This window comes from Solanum verrucosum, unplaced genomic scaffold (genome assembly GCF_900185275.1).
Source record: "Solanum verrucosum unplaced genomic scaffold, falcon-dt-bn FXZP01000183.1, whole genome shotgun sequence".
Lineage (NCBI taxonomy): Eukaryota > Viridiplantae > Streptophyta > Magnoliopsida > Solanales > Solanaceae > Solanum > Solanum verrucosum.
This window is the reverse complement of record NW_026020430.1, coordinates 4,374,480-4,397,217: the sequence shown is the minus strand read 5'-3', so window position 1 is coordinate 4,397,217 and position 22,738 is coordinate 4,374,480. Positions and strand designations below refer to the sequence as shown.

Sequence of the window (22,738 nt, the reverse complement as noted above, 5' to 3'; positions counted from 1 at the left end):
AAAAAAAAAGTTATGGTGGTGTTGGGGCTTAGCTTGTGTGAACTTTTGACTATTTCACCAGGTATGTATTATCTCCGACTAGCACTAGAACAAACATCCAATAACTCTGCCCATCAAGTTTAGGCAGACAGCGAGTAATTGTCTACCGAATATATTTTTTTAGTCTATGATAGAATTTTGAGCTCTGGTCTTCTATGGTTTTCGCTCACTTCATTGAAGTTAGGTAACGCTCATAGGCGTATGATGCACTAATAACATGAAGAGGGAAGAACCCTCTCCAACTGCGAAAACAGCGTTCAGAAATACAAATCAAAGTTGGCAAATTGTGGACAAATGGTACATTTTACTATTATCAAGTGAAACTTAATATATCCAGTTAATTTTACATTAAACTGTCAAGGGAATGCATACACAAAAACCCCTTCATCTCAGCAATAGGCTAAGATATATATTATAACTATCCCTCAGTCCCAAACAAGTAGAGGTCAATGTTTTGAATTCCACCAACCATGATTCTCCATTTCATTTCATCTTGCACAGTAAAAATCTATAGCTTTTTGGCACTCTTTATCATATACATATATATTCAGTAACTGGTATATTCGATCATAACTAACTTTTACAAAATATTGTCCAAATGACATGGATCAAATTGTTAGCTAAACCCCATTTTGAGGGAGATCTTTGTGGTCATTTATAGACATTGGTGATCCAAGAACTGAACCCTCATTTGAACGGGTAGAGCTATCTCTACCATACTTATGTCCCTTTTTCTTTTTCACCTTCTCAGCCCATTCCATAAGACAAGCTTGAACATGACTATCGAACATCGATTTCTTATAATGACTCCCCATCTATAATTTCATGTAAAAACAATATTAGGAGAAGGACATTCAGGTTTAAGTTTCATCGATTGGTTCGAGTAAAAACTCACCTGTGTAACTAGAGCATAAAGTGGCAGTGTGCTATAGCTGCATAAAACTTGAATGATTACCCTGGAAAAGATGAAAACCACCTTCATATATGAACGTTATAACAAAGAAAAGAAAAAGGTTCAATTGAATTCCTTTCGCTGCAAAATCACACTGTGTATATATAAGGTTATAAATAGAGGAGGGAGTAGTGAACTCTACCCTATGACAAGCCGAGGAATCACAAAGACATATTTTCCCATAATGCAGGAGTGAAAGCCATATTGGAACTATAAAAAGATAGAAAAAAACATGAAATTAGGAAAGGAGCATTGAAAAATTGTATTGAACACTGAATTAGAATGGTGTTACTTGATCTACTGTAACTTACCAAAATCCAGAAGAAAAATGCTATTTCAAAAGCATTTTGGAAGAGAATAAAATGTATCAAGAAGAGGATGATTTGAGGGTTATCGAACCAAAAGTGATTATCAGATGGTGTTACAACCAATTCACCTTCTATGGCTACATGTTTCTCAGCAATTTCATGAGCTAACTGTAGAATCACATGCTCCAACTTTGTTCCCACAGCAAGCAGAAGCTGAAATAAAACACACGTAAATGAAGAACGAAAAAAAAGCCTAAATTGACAGCTATCGCTACAAGTGATCGTTTCCAGAATGTTAGTTTACAGATTTGGAGACTGAAACAATGGAAACTACATAAGTGAAATTTATGATAGGGTTACTCACAATAAAAGGAAAGAAAGCAATCCAGAAATATGTATGCCAACCTGCACAAGCATAATGATGTATCAGCCTTCCCATCACAATAAATGAAAGCACGAAGCACAATAGCATTTTAGTAGGATGTTGATTTAAGTAGGCACTAGCATGAAATCGTAGCAGTGTGGGAAGGTGAACAAGTCTAGCTATTTCAAGTTTGAGCTGGGATATACCGTTAATGTTAAGCAACAAGAAGAGTATTACGAATATCCAGAGATACCAACTGCAAAACAAACAAAAGCAAAAGAGCGAAAAGTTAATTTGAAGAACCAGCAGTGAGAAACAACATTCTCAGAAAATGTCTAAGAGCTTTAGCATCATCCTATCACTTGCCTGATACCAACAACTGTCCTAAAATCGTCTTCCAGTGCACGTATCATGTACCTGTGAAAATTGAATCTTGGATTTCCCCTGCAATGTGTCTACACAAGGAATATGCTTTTACTAATATTATGTATAAGCCAAGTAAAAATCACTACATTGTGAAACAAGAAGCCAGTCTCTATCTAACAACTATGGCAAATGAACATATTTACCATAATGAATCCCAAACGAAGCGCTCTGTAGTCTGATTCGTTGACAGAAGCATAAAATTGCTTGAAGAAAGAATGCTGCAAATTTTCACCAAAACACAGTAAGTTAGTTAATTAATACTAATACGAATCAGAGAAGAAGATGATCATATGAGTCTATCGCGAGTCATTTGAGAACATAATGTCAAAACAATCAGACAATAGAAGTTTTTTTGGCACATGTGGAAATACAAAGATGCCATATTGTTCACGGAAAATGGGGAGGGGAAGTGCTTACCACCCAACCCAAAATGACTGATTGTCTACCCATACCCTGAAATCGATTCCTGATGAAATCATGTTCATAGACATGAGTAACTGTTGGTTTCAGATGAGCTGCAAAATGGAACACCAATATTACTAGTAGCTTTACATTTCAACCATTTACTTAATTCCTTTCCTCTTTAGTCATACCATGTTCGGATTCATAATCATCTTTTACGATTGCATCCTCCCATTGCTTCCATTGACGTATCTAGGCCATTATTAAAAAGTTCACAAATAATCAATCAGCCCGAAAGACGAAGTAAAAGAAACTTAAGCAGAAAAGCTTAGTAACTGACCTTTGCTCCTCCAAATACAATAGTCAGAACAGAGAATGTCACATGCACAATAGCTAGGACAAATATAAAAACATGAAGGTGATGCAACGCCTCAAGAGATAGTAACGGAACCTTATTCTGAAAAAACAACGAAAAGTATTAGTATATAAGAATTAAACACAAGAACACCAATGTTTGAAGTCATATTGTCTAATATAAAAGGAAAAAATTGCTAAATGAATTTTTTAAAAACAAATACAGGGGGGTGAGCCTAAGTTACTGGATTCTGCCAAACTCGTAACTTGCAAACTAACAAGAAACAGATATAACAGAACATCGCCAAAGCAAAGTATATAGCTGGAAGTTAAGAGCAATGACTTAAGTACTTTATGATGGCAGTAACCCTCAGCAGTCATTGTTTCTTCGGCAAGCAAATGTCGTTGATGGTGAGGACCAGCATGATAGTGAACCGTCTGATTGTTAACATGAGGCTCTTCATGAGTCGGAGGTGGAGATGGAGTTGGAGATGAAAATGAAGTATGCTCCAACGGTAACGCGCAGGGAAGTAAGTGTGTTACAACACGAGGAGGCACACAAATTTCGACAATGCGACTTTGAAATACTGTTAACAGCAGGGAAATAAACCCCAACAGCATCAACTCTGCACATAATACACATTCACAAAATAGTTCATATATAAATGCAACCTTAATCGATCAATGTTGTATATTTTCGAACCTTCTTTAACTTTCTGTAGGGCTTCATAGAGATGCTTTTGTTTCTTCCTCTTCAGACGCTGCACCAGTAGCAAAGCCAGAGATTTCGTTAAGAGTGTTCAAGGTTCAATACATATGTATGAAAATAATTTTGACCTATATACCTAATTAGTAAAGTATAATTTTCTGATGAAATATGTTTAACTGACCACCTTTCACTCTATGTTGCTAAGCTATGTATTAGTTGCATATATATCTAACAAAATAATGGAACTTGAGCAAACCAACGACCAATAATAACAATCACATTTCAAAGCCTAAACAAGTTCGGATCCGCTATATGAATATATTCCTTATACCATTCCACTTGTAAACCGTTTCATAACATAGAGAAATAGAAAATGAAAAATAAAAAGATGGAATCTTAGCCAAATGTTGAAATTCAAATTAACTGCAAAGAAAAGAGAGAAAACAAAGACATTATGTTTCATAAAGATCCTGTTTTTATTATTGTTATCGTTATATATATATATATATATATATATATATATATATGTTGATTTCTTAACAATAGAGAGATTCAAACATGACAATAAAATGCAATAAACTCTTTTAAGAAAAAAATACCCGTGCACTATGCTTCGGCTATGCACATGGTCCAAGAAAGGACTAGACCACAAGTACAAACCTTACCCAGCATTTTTGCAAAAATCTTTTATATAACCATATTGCACATTCATATGACAAATAATTATAATATCCAACAAATTGTTTTTTTTTTTTTTTAGAATAGAATAAAAATATACCTTCCCAGCATAATGGATGAGACGTTCAACAGCTAGAGAAATTGAAACAATGACGGTGCATACAGCAGCAACCACCCATGTTGGTGTAAATTCCAATGAACCTTCATCCTCTCCACCTCCATCCATATATTATTTTTTCTTCTGTTTAAGTTGTGGTGAATTATTTCATGAAAGACAAATATGATAATTAATTATATATTAATGAAATGAAACAGAGAAAAACGAATCACACCCACAATAAATTGGGGGAGTGATTATGAAATGATTGATTATCAAGAAAAGAAATGAAGATTTTGGAAGAAAATTGCCAAAAAAGAAGAAGATATGGTTATATTTTCCCACAACGTGGTTTGCATGAATGATGTTTGATGTGTTTTATTAATTTCGTTGTCATGAAATGATATTAATATGTCTCTCGTTTTATGAGGTTTATAAAGGTAGGTATTAATTTAATTTTAAACAATTGCGATTGAAATATTATCACACCTATTACATTTTATAATATTTAAGTTACGTTTATAGTATTCTTTTTAGACCGTTCCAAAATAAATCACACACTTCAAAATGATCGTGTAAAAACTATTTTTTCAACTCTTTTGATTACGTGAAATAACGAAGAAGCTATGGATGTATAGTGGCCAAATTTGAATATGACTAACTTTAGGTTTTCTATTTCATCCCTAATGAGAAGCTTTTATAATTATATACTAAATGTTTGGATCGCACAAATTAAATACTATGGTATGTTTAAAACTATAAATTTCAAAAAACTTGATTACTACATTTTAACTTGTTTAGAATTGATGCGAATACATAATAAACTTTGATAACTAGTGAATTATATCATAAATTGAATAGTTTTATTCTAATAGTCAACCTACAACAACTCTATTTCTTTATTCGAATTGGGGACCTAACGTAAACAAGCTCAACAGGTGGAGTTATTGAGTTAACAAGAATCTGGCCCAAAAAGATTTTAGCTTGGATCCTTTAAAGGTGGGGTCATTTGCACTTTTCCCTGGTCATTAATTTATGTGCCTCGTAAGTCGTAAAAGCAAAATTTATATTTCTGCAAAGTACTCAAATTGGATTCTCAATGGTGCACCAAAAGGAAACAACGGAAGACAGAAGAAACCACGGACGTTTTATACGATGTTTGTTTTGATTGTTATTTAATTATTATTGTATCATATTGTTTAAATTCATCTTAGATAACGATGACAAGTCTCATTTTGTGTAACCATCAATTTGGTGTGATCATATCGTTACCTTAATATCTTAATATTTTTTTATTTTATGTAATGGTTGATATGGTGTAATCACATTGTTACCTTAATATTTTCTATCTTCGACGTAATTTAATTATCTTCTATAATATTTAGGACTTTAGTAAACTTTGAGAATTACATTCAACTAAATTAAGTAATTGGGTTTAGTTGGGTTTGTTAGGCCGGGTTAGAAGAATTTAATTGTGACCAGATTCAAATTACGTAGGACAATAAAGGCGAGGAGAGTGGAGTTGATGGTTCAATGATAAATATGTGCCTAAAGTTGGACGATAAAAGTATTTTTGTTTACAAAGTATGACGAGGAGCAAATATGACACTTTTTCATGTATACAATATTTTACATATATTATAACTTAAATTGTAATATATTACACACTTCATTCTTATTATATGCAATCTTTTATATTAAAGTGACACAATACGTAATCACCATCCAAATAGTGTAAAAGAGCAACTTTCATAAAACGTATCTGCAGAATATATTTGTCTCTCCTTCTCTAATGTTGGAGTAAATGGCCTAAAACATCGTTCATTTGTACGTCAAACTTAAGTTACATCCTAATGCTACCAAAATAAACAAGTCATAAAAATATGGAGCAAAAAATATAGCATAGGACTTGCTCAATACAATTAATTTGTTTAGTGTGGTTTGTATGCTATTACATTGAAGAGGAAGACGGGATTATCAGGATTGTGATTGCGAGTTCCCTCGTCAACAACAACAAAAAAAACAAACATCCATTTCAATGACATTACTATTGGATCAACTCCCTCCTACATAACATGGTTTGATCCATCCTTGGATGAAAGGAAAGGGTAACAAATTGCGTTACTTTTAAAAATAGTTCTATATTACAAGATAAGATAAGATAAGATTTGTGTTAATTTGCAAAGAAATAGAGAAAGAACTCGATAGTTATCCATGGCGGAACCCTAGTTCTCTAAGTCGATGAAAGAGGTAAAGATAGAGAGAGAAAAATATCTTGTATTCATTGTCAATTAAAACTGTACTATCTGTTACAACTAAAAAGAAGAACCAATATATATAGATTACCTACAATACAACTTACATATGAACTAACTACTATTATCAATTGGGCCTGTATCAATTGGGCCTGTATCAATTGGGTCGTATAGTCCAACACCCTCCCTCAAGCTGGAGGGTGACAAAACACCCAGCTTGGACAGAAGAAATTGATGATGGACACCAGAGAGAGTCTTGGGGAGAATGTCAACCAGCTGAGAGCCAGTATGAACATAGTGGAGAGAAATCAAACCCGTGGCAAGCTTTTCGCGGACAAAATGACAATCTAGTACAATGTGCTTCGTGCGTTCATGTGCAACAGGATTCTTGGCAATGCTAATGGCAGATTGGTTGTCGCAATGAATAGGAACAGGTAAAGACACATGGGCACCCAAATCAGCAAGCAATCGGACCAGCCATGTGATTTCAGCCACAAGTTTTCTTAAAGCTCTGTATTCAGCCTCCGCATAGGAGGATAAAGAGACGGTGGGTTGTTTCTTAGACTTCCAAGAGATGGGACTGCCACCCATAGTAATATAAAATCCGGTAACAGACTTTCGAGATGTGGGGCAAGCAGCCCAGTCCGAATCAGAGTAAGCCTGAAGAGTGAAATCCTGAGAGTTATTCAACAAAATACCCCTATCGGGTTCCTTGGCAAGATACCTCAAGACATGTAACCCAACATGAAATTGTGCAGAACGTGGAGCATTCAGAAATTGACTGAGATGTTGGACAGCAAAAGAAATGTCTGGTCGCGTGTGTTGAAGAAAATTCAGTTTCCCAACAAGTCGCCTACAAGTGGAAGGATCAGATAATAAGTCGCCAGAGTCAAGAGATAACCTGTGGTTGAGTTCAAGTGGAGCAAGAACAGAAGACACAGATGAACAATGGAACTCAGCTAGGAGCTCCTTAGTGTATTTGTGTTGGTGGAGAACAACACCCTGAGAAACTGTGGACACCTCAAAACCCAAAAAATAATGTACGTCTCCGAGATCTTTGATCCTGAACTGGGAGTCCAGAAAAGACTTAAGAGAGTTTAATTCAGGCACATCATTCCCAACAAGTAAGATATCATCAACATAAACCACAATGATAACAGTGGAGTTGCCAGAACACTTAGTGCACAAAGAATAGTCATTGAGACTAGATGAAAAACCTTTGGATATCAAAGCACTAGATAGTTTGGCAAACCACTGTCGGGATGCCTGCTTGAGACCATATAAAGATTTTTTGAGTTGACAAACAAGAGGGGAATGAGAAGGAGATGAAGAAGAAACATCAAGGCCAGGGGGAATTTTCATGTAGACTTCTTCATCAAGATCCCCGTGTAAAAACGCATTATTGACATCAAGTTGGTAAACAGTCCAAGAAAACTTGACAGCAAGGGCAAGAAGGCATTTGATAGTGGTAAACTTCACCACAGGAGAAAAAGTTTCCGTATAGTCCAACCCAGCCTTCTGAGTATCCCCTCGAACAACAAGCCTGGCCTTATAACGTTCAATGCTGCCATCAGACTTCTTTTTGATCTTATAAACCCACTTACAAGAGATAGCTTTCTTATGAGGAGGCAATGGTACGATATCCCAGGTCCGATTCGCCTCCAGGGCCTGGAATTCCTGTAGCATGGCATCCTGCCAAGCAGGGTTGGACGCAGCCTGATGGTAAAACAAAGGTTCCTGTGGACATGCTTCAGAGGATGGAAAGGAGATGGAGGAAGGAACAGAATAACAAATGTAGTCTCGAAGGTGAGAGGGAGTAGATATCTGTCTAATGGACCTCCGCGGAGGTGGTAGAGAAGAAGAAGGGGAAACAGTAAGAGGAAGAGAAGAAAAGACGGGAGAAGGATCGGAATAGTGAGAAGAAGGGGTTGTGGAAGGAGGGAAAAATAGGGAAGGAAAAATGTGTTCCACAAATGAAACATCCCTAGAGTAGAAAATGGATTTGGACTGGAGATTGAGAAGTTTGTATGTTTTCTTACCAAAAACATAGCCTAAAAAAATAGAGGGGATGACCCTAGGTTTGAGTTTGTCTCGGAGAGGAAGAGGAACAGTAGCATGTGATAAACAGCCAAAAGATCGCAAATGAGCATAAGAAAGAGCTCGACCATACAAAACTTCATAGGGTGATTTATGAGAGAGAATTTTGGAATGAAACCTATTAATTAAGTAGGTAGCAGTAAGCACACATTCTCCCCAATACTTGGTAGGAAGCTTGGATTGGAAAAGAAGGGCCCGAGAAGTTTCTAAAAGGTGTTTGTGTTTACGTTCAACCACTCCATTTTGCTGAGGAGTGTGAGGGCAAGAAGTTTAGTGCAGAATGCCAAGAGAAGAAAGGTACTGAGCATGAGCAGAGGTGGAACCCAACTTGAAAGCATTATCTGTCCGAATAGTTTTAACAGAAGTGCGAAATTGAGTAGAAACCATGGCAATGAAAGCTTTGATTACAGTAAAGGCATTGCCTTTACAAGATATGAGATGAGTCCATGTCATGCGACTCTTATCGTCCACAAAAGTGAGAAAATACCGAAAACCATTATATGTAGAAGTGTGATAAGGGCCCCAAAGATCAATATGAACAAGCTAGAAAATGGAAGTGGACTGGGTGGATCTTTCAGGGAAAGGCAACCGCTGTTGACGTGCCATAGGACAAATAGGGCAAGTGAAAGATTGTTTAGGGGAGAATTTGCATGAAATATGAGGAATAGAAATCATTTTTACAAAAGGTAAATGACCCATCCGTTGATGCCAAAGAATATCAGTTTTATTCATGTGAGACAAAGTATTACATTCGAGAGAAAAAACAGGAGAAACATTACAAGGAACAGTGAAAGTAGAAGAAGAATCAGTAGAAATAGATGCAGCTAAAGTATGAGAACCACCACGGGATGAATCAGAGTCATCAGAAAGAACTGCAGCAATGGAGGGGATCCGCAGGATGTAGAGGCCATGGTCAGCCTTACCAATCACCAGTGGGCTCTTCAGAGAAGGGCCCTGCATATAACAAGTTGAATTAGTAAAGAGAACAGAAGTATTAAGCTGGGTAAGAAGTTGATGAATAGAAATTAAGTTGTAATGGAAAGAAGGCACTAACAACACGTTGTGTAAGATAATATCAGAAAAAAGAAGCAAAGAACCAAAATAAGTCACTCTCACTTTGTAACCATTAGGCAGGGTGACAAAAGACGGGGATAGTAAAGGTTGAATGTTATGTAAGAGATGTTTGTGGGGGGTCATGTGATTTGTGGCTCCAGAATCCAAGATCCAAGAGCTAAAATCCTCAAGAGAAGCATGACAAACAGTGTGACCAGAATTTGCATAAGCCTGTGAGGATGGTCCTGGATTTGTCGTAGAGATCTGAACATTATGGAAGAACTTCATGATATGATCATATTGTTCCTTAGAAAAACCATGTGGAAGTGGATCAATCGGAGAAGAATCAAGTGGGGAAGTAGGATCGGTAGGAGTCTCCACTTGAGTGCATGTAGCGATCCGTTTACCTTTGGTGAACTTGAACTCAGGTGGGAAACCATGAAGTTTAAAACACTTGTCAATAGTATGACCAGACTTCTTGCAATATTTGCAGACAAAATCATTCCGTTTAGAATCAAAATTGACCCTCTGATTGAAAGATCTGTTAATAGATTGAGAAGAAGGGTGGATTCTGGAATTAGAACTGGAGCTTGCAGAACACGACACTGAATCAGGGGAGAAAACAGGGCAATCAGAATAGACTTCCTTCTGTTTTTCATCCCTAATCAGAATAGAGTATGCCTTTTCAACAGAAGGGACAAGAACCATCATGAGGATGCTACTGCGAACAGTGGAATAAGAGTCATTCAAACCAGAGAGAAACTGTAACAATTTATGTGTCTCATTAGACTCATGCATTGCTCCACAAGTGCATGGATTGCCAATAGACAAAGAATGTAGCTCATCCCAATATCCTTTGAGCTTAGTGTAATAATGAGCAATGTCAAAAGAACCTTGAGCAGTTGATGAGATGGCTCTTTGAATGCTGTAATATTGAGAAATGTTAGCAACACCATATCTGTCTACCAAATTATTCCAAGCTTCCTTTGCAGTCTTATAGTAGAGAACAGTCTTAGCAATGTCTTTGGAAAGGGCATTCAGTATCCAAGCCTTCACCATATTGTTACACCTTTCCCAGTGTCGAAAAAGTTGTGAATTAGAGTTAGGTTCAGGAAAAGTACCATCGATTATCTGAATTTTATTCTTTGCAGAAAGGGAAATAAGCATCCCTTCTTTCCACTCTCCGAAACCCGTTCCATTGAAAGAAACTGTCACCAGTAGAGTTCCAGGGGTATCGGATGGATGAAGATATAAAGGATGAAACGGATCAATAACCTCAGATCGCGTAGCGGTAACCTTAGATTGCGTATCAGTAGGCATGTTGAAGTAATCAAGTTAAGAAAATCAGATATCACCAGATGTGCGAAACGGGAGCAAAACAGAAGCTCTAAGCAGCGATGGCGGAAGAACAAAACTTCGATCTCAAATTCTTCGAAGCAAAAAAATAGTCAAAAAGAAAATTAACCGTCGACAAACAGAGATACACTGACGAAATATGTAGAGAACGATACGAACTACCAGGAATTGCTCTGATACCATGTTAATTTGCAAAGAAATAGAGAAAGAACTCGATAGTTATCCATGGCGGAACCCTAGTTCTCTAAGTCGGTGAAAGAGGTAAAGATAGAGAGAGAAAAATATCTTGTATTCATTGTCAATTAAAACTGTACTATTTGTTACAACTAAAAAGAAGAACCAATATATATAGATTACCTACAATACAACTTACATATGAACTAACTACTATTATCAATTGGGCCTGTATCAATTGGGTCGTATAGTCCAACAATTTGTGTATATTTTATTGTCTTCAAACCAATTTACTATTAACGTCAAATATCAAATTGAAGACAATAAAATATACACAAATCTTATCTTATCTTGTAATATAGAACTATTTTAAAAAGTAACGCAAGTTTAAAGAAAATAGGGTGTAAACAAACAATTCTTTTAATTAAGGTATGCATCTTTATCTGATTTTTAGGTTTGTTTGCTGATTTTGTTTTTGTTTAAATCTTTCAAAAATTTTGTTGTTTAGTTGAGTAGTAACTTCTTCAATATCATTAGGGCTTTGGATACTGTGAACATCTAGATTATTCTTTTAATTAAGGTATGCATCTTTATCTGATTTTTAGGTTTGTTTGCTGATTTTGTTTTTGTTTAAATCTTTCAAAAATTTTGTTGTTTAGTTGAGTAGTAACTTCTTCAATATCATTAGGGTTTTGGATATTGTGAACATCGAGATCTCTCTCTAATGGCCTAATCTAAGAGGATTACAAGAGGTATCCAACTTAATCATCATTTTTCTAGCGATTTTCATCTTTTAATCTATGTAGTACTCAAGGAATGGCAGATAATGTTGGATTGGCGGCTAAAATGATGGAAGAGAGACGATCTAAGAATATACATGACCCAATCCATATGCAAGATCTTTCTCAAGTTAAGAACAAAACTGTAGGATCTTCGTCTATCAGTGGAAAACTCAAAAAAGGATGACAGAAACCAAATAATTGATGAAGAGGTATTTAATTATATTTATGGATTTAAAGTTTATTGAATATATTACCATTACAATATTTGCATGTTCAGTTGAAGTTGTTAAAAACACAAAAAAATGAATTTTCTATTAGATTAGAGTATCTGTAACAACTATCTTTGTATTCAAAATTCAAAAAGTATGTGTATTGATTTAGAATAGTGTTGCTACTGTCGATGGATAATGTGGACTGTTGATATGGATATTGTATTTCTTAATTATTATTTTTGTTTGTGTTTATGGACGGTTAGTTTTGATATTAAACCCACATATTTGGATTCATCATGTATATGTATCCTTTTCTAGTTATGAACATTGTAGAGTGTTGTTTGTATTCAGTCAATTAATAATGCATATTTACTTTGTCTAGTTGTATTCATTTTTAAGATTGTTGATGTTATTTCAGATTGTATTCATGCTATATTACTTGATGTTTTTGTATTCATTATGGTACATTTATTGTATTTGTGTTATGTGGTTTCTAAGTTACATGTTACTTCATTAATATTCTCTTTGTATTTTGTATTCATGATTTTTAAGAATATTGATTCTATTTCAGTTTGTATTCATGCTTACTTTATTTGATGAGTTTGTATTCACTATGCTATACCTTTTGTATTTGTGTTTGGTGGTTTCTAAGTTACATGTTACTTCATTAATATAACTTTTGTATTTGTACTCATGATAAGTTATATGTTGTTTCATTTTAGTTTATTAAATAAGGTTGTATTCAAATTGTCATAACAAAGTATCCTATATACTATAAAGTTGTATTTATTTTATTTTATTTCAGAATGATTCCATATATGTATATTTGGTGTTTTTTTTATTCATTGTGGTATACTTGTTGTATTTTGTTTGATGTAATTTCTAAGTTACATTATGACATATTTTTGTATTTATGTGATGTAGTTTCTAAGTTACTACTTTTTGTATTTATATGCTTTCTAAGTAAAATATTTTTTTTGCATAATTCATTTACTTAGGGAACTGACTTTGCGTGCAAAAATCCACTCAAGAATGCACCCTGCATGCAGCGCTATGTCAACAATGAAATTAAACGTCGTCTGACTGATCATCTTTCTGAGCATTAGTATAGCTTGTTTTGTGAAAAAATATGTTTCGGTCATATATCGAGCAACTTCGATGCAATATTTCTACTGTCAAGATACGCTGCACTTCTTTGAAACTATGGCCAACAGAAGAAAGATGTCGGAGCCATTAGTGAGAGGGAGGCACTTCCAAGGCATAACATGTCTCGCTTAGTTCGCGAGGATGGTGAAACAATTGAAATACAATAGTTATTTATTTTTAGGCTCGCTAATCTTGTTTAGTTCTAAATTATTTTGTCTACTATACATTTATCTTTTTGTAGTAGTTTGTTATGCAAAGTCATTGTTTTAACCTCATGAAGGTTTGATTTATCATAAAAAAAATTGACATATATTATTCATTTTAGTGTATACCATATTTTTTGAATTCTATTTCTTGCATTCTATTTTATATCTCTTCGTAGAGTACTGATTACAACTGGTTATGATTGAAAATAAACTAAAACAAGTTGGGGGTCGTTAGTGTATGCCAAAAAGGTTTCTAGTTCATCATAATTGTATATCAACAAGTTTTGTATTTCATTTTGCTCGTCTTGTATTTAAGTTTTCACTTTGTATGTCAAAAAGGTTTCCAGCTCTTTTTAATTTTGTATTCATCCAAACAATATACAAACAAGATTTGTATTCTATGTATTTGATTAATTTGAAATTCAATTTTAAAATCATACAATTTTGTATTTCTTCTAAATTAATTAGTCATCACAATTATATACCTTGAATTTTATATTTAACACATCATTAAGTTTTACATTCGTTAACAATACTGTTTGTATCAAGTTACAAAATGTATGTATTTGCTATCGTACTTGTATTCTTTTGATCAAAATTATATCCCTTTCATTACAATTGTATTATATGACCGACAACATATTTATATCCTTATCAAAATTATTTGTTGTATTTCGATCAAACAATTACAAAAATACAGTATATTTATTATAGCTTTTTCGATATGAATACAATTTTATGGAGAAAAAAAAAACAAAAACAACAGTCATTGAAAAAAAAAAAGATCTTCAACTAACTACATCCATTCTTATTTTGTATCAATCAATCTAAAATTAAAAGCTCCACCAAAATTATTTTTTCCCACCTTGTTCATAATACATACAATTTACAAGAAAACTAGATACGTTTTACAATTATCAAAATTTTTCATACCCTTTCTATAATAACTTTGAAAACAGATTAAAGACCCAGTAATTAACTAATTATACCCAGTTAAATTTGTATGTCACCGATTATATCAAAGTCCCAGTGGCAGTTTCCTTCTACAAATCTGGTTGGCAACAAACTTTGGACCTGTTTGTTTCTAAATCTTCTTTCCAAACAGAAAAAAATAATTTAAATGAATTCACTTCATCAGAGATTGAGTATTATCAATGGAAACTTAAAAATCGATATTGATGAAAAAATCGATATTGATAAATTTCATCAACAAGGGGACGCTGCTTTGTGTGTATTTTTGAATTTGTAACTGATGAGAATTCCAAGTGATATGTTCCTTTTTAAAAATATTCTCTCCCCTAAATTTCTCCTTTCTATTAATAAATATTTGTATTCTTTCAATTAAAACAAATAATAAAAACATAAATCAGACACATAACAAACTAAAATATTGACATTTTTAATAAATATTGAAAGTGTGGCTAAGGTCCTATTAAATACTAAAATATTGACATTTTGAAAATTTCCCCATAAAATTATACTAAATAATATAAATAAAGTGAATTATGGGGTCCACTATTCTTTAAGCTCATCATATCCAAAAATAAAAATAAAAATCCGAACATCATTCTTCTTCAACTTCGAACATTTTTCTTCTTTTTTTCTTCTAAATTGAAAATTTTATCAAAATTATACCTCTCAATATTAGGAATTGGCAAAAAGAAAATTTGCTAAAATATTTTTGTCAGAAAATTTGAATCGCTAAGTACAAATATAATTAAATTTATATATATTCAAAATGATTTTTGTAAAAAATATTCGAAATAATGTTCATGTTTGAATGTACTTTAATACAATTTCAAAAGTGAAAATTGAGTTAAAAATAGATTATTTTAAAAAAGTAAATAATTTTTATGTTTAAATGGATAATAAAAGTAGGAAGTTAAAAACAAATAAATTAGCAAGATGAAAATTTTAAAATACGATAAATGAAAAATGGTTTAATCCTATGATACGAATACGAATTATATTCGTATTTAAATTTGACTATTAATATCTTAGGTAATTATTTAACCATAAATAAATATTTTTATTTATATTATAAAAATATAAGGAGTAATTGAATTGGTTTTCAAAATATTATATTCCTTCAATTTTATAATATACGAGTCAAAGCAGGAAAACACAAACAATCAATAAACATTATAGTAGGTCAAGTGCGCTTAAAGTTAACAACAATGCCAAATAGGGACACAATCGTGGAGCTCTAAGTTGGAACTCAATATGATAGCCAATAATGTGATAGTATAAAATCAGTTTGTCAAACATGGCTGAGTTCATAATTTAGACCAAAGACCTTTTTACATCTAAAATCCAAGAATCACTTTCCACTGGCAGGTAACACCACATCTTAGGAATCATAATTATGAGATCAGAGTTTCATTCACTGTCACTTTTTAGACTTGGAGGCTTTGAATATGTGCTCCTTGAAGTATTTGAGTTCAGCTATGCTCTCCTTAATGTCATCCATAGCTCTGTGCTTGTTTTGCTTTTTAGGAGCCTTCCTGTTGTCTAATTCAAAATACCAGCAAAACACAACATGTAAAACTCCCCAACCTAACTGATGTATACATTGGATAGATCAGATAAACCTAAAAAATGCAGTGTAGTTTTACCTCTTGGATACCAACGAAAACACAGTGCCTTTACGCTGCTGACATCAACAAGTACATGCGAAAACAAACTTGCCAAATTTGGCATAAACTTCTGTAACAAATAAATTAGAAAGAGAAGAGTGAATAATTGGTGATGTTATATGCCTCAACGTTGAAAGGCTGACTATAGTAAGAAATATAGAATAATCCTGAAGTTCAGTGGAGCGACCACCTAAAAGATATAGTAACCACATGCATCTATTTGTAGAATAGTTCCTCAAAATGGTATCTATAGATTCAGACAAACACACACCATACCTTCAGAAAAAGAAGATCCGTATAGATTGAATTGCCTGCGAGCAGTGGTGTATACGTCCTTATATTTCTCTTGACAAATTCAACAACCTGCACGATGTGAGGGAAAAAGGAATATTAATCCAAGAAGCCAACTTGTAGAACCCAGGGCACATGAGGGATGTATGTGAATAACATGCCATCTTATTAGGCAACAGGGCGAGAAAGGTGTGGATGTCTGTGGGTTCTTTTAAATCCAGAATTGTCATGCAGCTCAATCATGGCAACAATATCAAACATATAGCTAAAAACTTGGTACGTGATAACATTCTAAATCTAAATTCATTTGAATAAATCATGTGATCCTCTTAGTCTGAAAGCAAAGGAAACTGTCCACGACAGAAGCATATTAGAAACTCTTCGAGGACTGCCTTAAAGCTTGTCAAACAAGCTTAAAAACATTTTTTGGGTTTACTAAAGGGAATATGATACCTGCTTCTCGGCTTCTTCTTCAGTGATGGTACTCTCGAGCACCTTCTGAGTCAAACCTAAATCACATTAAGTTTCATCTTTGAACCAACATTAGAATCAACAAAATGTACTCTATAGTGAAATGCTAGTCGTATTTCTCATGAGGCAATCCTATACCCTCATGCATACACATTAAGCCACTTACCACTTGCTGCATGATGGCTCTGACACCATTCTCCCATATTGTCCAGACACTCCTTGGTTTGGTGTATAACTAAATCAGGACCCTATTTTTGAAAGCACAAAATGAATTTCTGTTGGTAGAAGGATGAGAAAATATTGAAGAGATATATAGGACGCACAAGTGATCATGCACGGCAAAATTCTAATGATAGAGAAGGTAGACAAAATTCTGTAAATTACAGAGAAGGATAATACCACCCTAGAGCAAACTCAGTAAAGTGGAGAAGGAATTTTTATCAGCCAATTGGCATTATGGTGATAAGTACCATATACATTACTTTAGATCTCTCCTCCTAACTTCGAACTATACTGTAATATTCAATCATTATGATGTTAACAGAGTGCAAAACTAGAATAGAAATATGGGATAAGTTAGAAAGGTGAGACAATTTTACCTCAATTGATTTGGTCAAGTTTCCATCAGTAATTATACAAGCAATCTCCAATATCCTTTCAACTTCAATATCCAAACCTACACAGGAAGGAAATGTCAAAAGAAAATTATACTACCAAATTTTCATCTTCAGAGTATTTTTGGAGATGTATAATGCTGCTATTGTTTGGTGCATCAGGATGTAAGATGAGCAACACAATGTATGTGTCCAGCTTATGTTTGGATCAAGTTGATTGACCCTACAATTCTCCAGCTTACGTTTGAGATGTGGCCATATTTTCAATTTAATTGTATTGGCAACTCTATACTCAAGGGAATCTCATCCTCCAAGTCTATCTACTAAGCAAGTATTATGTGCCACCTAACATAATCCATGATCCATTGTTAGTGACACAAGATAGTTTAGAGATTAAGGACCTGAGGATTCCTTGGTATCCAAAAAGAAAATCTAAAGAGAGGTGAATCTGGTACAATTATTGAATGAAATTTGGCAGAACCCATATATATTAGGACAACGGAATTATTATCTTTCAGGATAACCAATAGCAATATCTATATTTTATGCAAATAGTAATTAAGGATGTCCAAAATATGTTAATTGATGTGCTTCAGTATGTGTCTTTAAGAACCAAACCAATTTCACGAGTCGTGAACTAATAATTACCAGTCATCTCAAGGTCAATCCATACAAGTGGCAATTCGTACTCTCCTGAGTTGTCATCTTTTTCCTTGGCTTTACCTGCAGAGTTCACCAATTGTCATATTCTCACAGGGATAGTTAAATGTTTGAGTTTCTGGTACTAAATGAATACTGAGGACCGGGGATTAACTATTATTCCCTCCTTTTCCTATTGACCATTCAATTATTGAACTATTCTTTTTCAACACACCTATTGATCTACAAATCTTAGTATGATGCAGACACATATTTACAAATTCTGCTACCTAGCCGTTACCTCTTCCATTTACTGTCTCAGTTTCCCCAAGAGTTTCTGTGTCATCCTGGCTATCGGCGACATCCAAATTCAGACATGAGAAGCCATTAGAGAGTTGATTCATTTTGTGAAAGCCTTTGATCATTAAGCTCCTAAGGAATGAAAAATAGGTTAATGTTGAACGATGATGTTTTTTACCTTAGGAACTAAAATAAATAAATCAAAGAAAACACTTGTTTCTGAGAAGGTGAGTACTCTAACTTCTGAGACAGATCAACTTTTTAAGAATCACTGAAAAAATCATGCTTAGTTGCACTCATCATGTCAAGTTCCAGCATAGAGAACCCAAGTTTACTATAAAGCATAAAATATAACACAACTCCTCCCATCACCATCCTGTTAATCATGAATAGGTCTCTGGAATACTCAATGCTTCTTCTCGATTGCACAAGAATATCCAGACAGATGGGAGAAGAATATTCACTGGCATGCTAAGAGAATGAGTTGACAAATAAAACACGAAAGAAGGGAGTACGAACAGCAGCAAACCCTTGGCTTATATCACCTTTCTATGTAGAATTATGCATATATTGTTTCGATAACCATGGTGTCCGGGTCAGCTTGCACACACCTTGACTAATTCCACAGAATACCTCCCAAGGCTCCCACCATCAATAAGTGCCAAGTAACTTTGTCCACCGAGATTAGGACAAATGGAATGAAATCAGCTAGTGCTTTTGTCTCTCTTGGGATTTGGACCTGAGAACTTAGCATATTTTGTTGCTTTTAAGATTTTTCTCTGCCTCGTAGAGCAGCTACATGTTACTGCTAGAACATGATTATGCTCCCTCGTAGTCACACTATTTTACCTTACACTTGTTGTTTCCTTCGACAATCTATTTGAATTGATAGAAACTAAGCATTAACGTCCAACAACCAAAATCCAAAGAGCACACAAAATCCCAAATGAATAAAAGGAGCTCGCTCTGCTGTCAGGAAGAGCCCTTGATCAATTGTCATTCAGCAAATGTATCACCACAAATGAAGATCTAGCATTACCAGATGGACAAGGGTACTATAGCAAAGCCCCCTCAGCACAAGCGCAGAGGGTTAGATACGGTATGACAAAACCTATTTTGAAGGGTTACAAAAAGTTGTCCTATAAGAGACTAAGTAGAGAACAATGCTCTCTATCTTCTACTCGTATGCACATCTACTTATTCATCAACGTTTCTTTACTAAAATCATATCATATCATATATGACACTTCCTCAAAACCCGTATTCCCATCAGCTTTCGAGTAGGTAAAGAAGTTGAAGCTTAGTTACATCAGCTATTGGCTATACACACACAAAAAAACACAAAGTAATCATAGGTGTGAAGCAGCTACAGCTCAAACCCTATATTTGTATTTAAAAATCCACTCAATATACATAAATAACTTATCAAGATTCAAGTAAACTACATTTTCTAGAATCCAAAACCCATAAACTCAAACTTCTAGTTCCATCTCTAGGTGCAGTGGTACTCTTTTTCTTATTTCTATTAACAGTACTCTGATCTCCTATCTACAACTACGAACTTAAAAAACTGAAATTCCTTATGGTGCTGAAGCCCCAAAATATTGAAACGTGAAAAAAATGAAATAAAACAAGAACTAAAAAAAACAGTTTTTGATTCAAAATGGTAGTATGTCATTTTGTCAAACACATAATAATCATTCTGACATAGATAAAAATAGTTGTATTTATGTATCTATACATATAGCTGTGAGAAAGAATAAGGCCGTGAGGAGGCGGAGGAAGGGGAGTTTACCGGCAACAGGGTCGTCGGAGGTGGCTTCAGTGCTCGAACACTGTTGACTGGTCAGAAAAAGACTAAAACGTAGAGACAGTACAATTGTATTTATTTCTCCTTTGTTTGAACTGTGGGGGTAAAGTGGGCCGTATGTCTTTTTCGGGTCATTCCCCCCAAATATCTGGTTTTTAATTTTTGTCCTCAAATTTGAGAATTTTTATTTTTTACTATTCGATTTAGTTAATAAATAAATAATTAAAATACTTTTGATATCAAAATAACAAATAACTTTTCATAAACTATAAATTTACATTTTTATATCATAATAAATATATTATGATATTGAAATAACAAATATTTTTTTACGGCATAAATTTTATATTCATATTATAATATCCTGTGAGTTGTCTTATATGTCGAGAAGATATATATTTCCAAAAAAAAAAAATACAATACACAAATCCTCTCTCACACACACATATATATACTAGTAAATGGGCCCGTGCTTCGCGCGGTTAGAACATTCTTCTTTAAAATTTATTAGAATAAATTTTTTCTTGTATTTTGATGTTATAATATTTTTATATAAATCTATTTTTAAGTGTATAAAGCTTGTTCAATTGTAGTTTACCATTTGTTTTATTATTAAAAGAAAAGGCAAAATTACAAATCATAACACTATTTTCTCCTAGTTTACATAACTTCATTTTACAGATTCATTAATTTGTTTTTGAAATTTTACAATGGTTAGTTTATTTTTATTATCTATATGTATGGTTACATAGTGTCTTTAATTAGAGAGTCAAATAAATATTTTTCTCAATTTTCTTCTTTGCAAATTTCATTAGTATAACACTATCAATTATTTTCAAAATATTAAATATCTTTTATATATATATATATATATATAAAAGATATTTAATATTTTGAAAATAATTGTTCCATAATCATATGATATACCAATAAGTAATATGTAGTGTTTAAAATTAAAATGCAATCTTCCAAAATTCAAATTCCATATGTAATACAGTTATGATAGTGTTTTGGAATTGAAGTTGTGCACAAACAAAACATTAAAGGATCCTTGAAAAGGAGTGAAAGGGAAGTAAGGGATAATGGGAAAAAAGTTCAAAAAAAGTACTTTGGTGAGAGGGTATAGTCATCATTGTGGATCATACAATTGTAATTAATTGCTATTTTTAATTCTATCATTTGACTTTTTTTTTACTCCTATTAATATTAACATTATTATGACAACAACAAAAAATCATATAAATTTTTAGGCTTGATCTCTTGGAGAAGAAAAGTTTTATTTGGAGAATGTTGTACATAAATGTATTATGTAAAAAGTTATTTGTGAATCTGCAATAGTTGGATTTAATAGAGTCTGTACTAACAAATACTTATAACAATAACTTTACAAAAACATAAACAACAAAGTTCAAAATGTGTACTCAAAAACAATAATTAGTATCATAAGCATAAATTAATGATTGTAAAAAAACATACCAGAATATGTAATAATAGAATGAAACAGAAAGGAAAAATTGAGCCCACTGAATGCACATTGTCTCCTTAAGGAAATCATTCCCCTCTAGTACCTGAGGTTTAAATAAATAGATCCTCTCAGGATGAAACAAGTTTATTCACCAGTGTAATGATACAAAAACAATAGTGCCCGTGATTCACTCAACATGAGCAAAGTACACAAGTATTTAATTGTGCAGAAGAAGTTCAGAATCAAATATTTAATTGTGCGAAAGAAGAATAAGAGGTTTAGAATTTTCGTTGTTTTAAAATAACAGGAAACCCCTCTATTTATAGACAACAAAGGGTAGTGTGAACAAATATTTATTGTGACTTATCAGAAAGATCACAACTCTTTGGAAAAGTCACAACCTTTCATAAATGTTACAACCTTTCATAAAAGTCGCAACTCTTCATAAAAAGTCACAACTTTTAATAAAAGTCACAACTTATCGTGAAAAGGAAAGACTAGTTTTGGAAATAAAATAAATTAAAAGGAAATTCTGATTTATGGTGGCGCCACATAGGCGGACATAGGATTTTCATTTATAGAAACATATGACATATGATATTATATTCTATTTTTCTATGTTAGTTATCAATATCTTTTCTCTAAAAAGGATAAAGAATATATATACTAAAATACATAACTTCAATTTTTGAATACTATAACAAATTTTGGAAGATAATATGTAAATTTGGTTTCATTCTTTTATGAAATTTATGTTGAACCAAAAAAAATATAATCTCAAAAGATAAAAAATTACATATAGATAAATGATAGTACTTTGGTTCACAAAAAAGTATAAATAAGCATTAACAGGAAAATTAAAACTTGAGTCTTTTTCTATTCTGAACTTTTAAATTTGTTGG

The 22,738-nt window shown here is 33.3% G+C and overlaps 2 protein-coding genes across 2 annotated transcripts; both read right to left on the bottom strand.

Annotated features, from left to right (window-relative positions):
- Positions 1-618: 618 nt before the first annotated feature.
- Positions 619-4,609, bottom strand: LOC125807631 (MLO-like protein 1). The gene is made up of 14 exons (XM_049487366.1): positions 4,333-4,609; positions 3,549-3,606; positions 3,197-3,471; positions 2,832-2,948; positions 2,683-2,743; positions 2,507-2,604; positions 2,233-2,307; positions 2,030-2,118; positions 1,870-1,919; positions 1,664-1,704; positions 1,303-1,512; positions 1,134-1,201; positions 935-995; positions 619-854 (listed from the first exon to the last, which is right to left on the bottom strand). Exons 1-14 carry the CDS (start codon positions 4,456-4,458, stop codon positions 660-662), a joined length of 1,524 nt encoding a protein of 507 aa, XP_049343323.1. The 5' UTR covers positions 4,459-4,609; the 3' UTR covers positions 619-659.
- An 11,202-nt stretch (positions 4,610-15,811) lies between these two features.
- On the bottom strand, positions 15,812-20,403 carry LOC125807528 (oligoribonuclease). Its single transcript, XM_049487252.1, has 9 exons — positions 20,357-20,403; positions 18,563-18,693; positions 18,271-18,345; positions 17,608-17,684; positions 17,175-17,256; positions 16,991-17,046; positions 16,523-16,609; positions 16,226-16,316; positions 15,812-16,121 (listed from the first exon to the last, which is right to left on the bottom strand). Exons 2-9 carry the CDS (start codon positions 18,684-18,686, stop codon positions 16,000-16,002), a joined length of 714 nt encoding a protein of 237 aa, XP_049343209.1. The 5' UTR covers positions 18,687-18,693; positions 20,357-20,403; the 3' UTR covers positions 15,812-15,999.
- Positions 20,404-22,738: the final 2,335 nt, after the last annotated feature.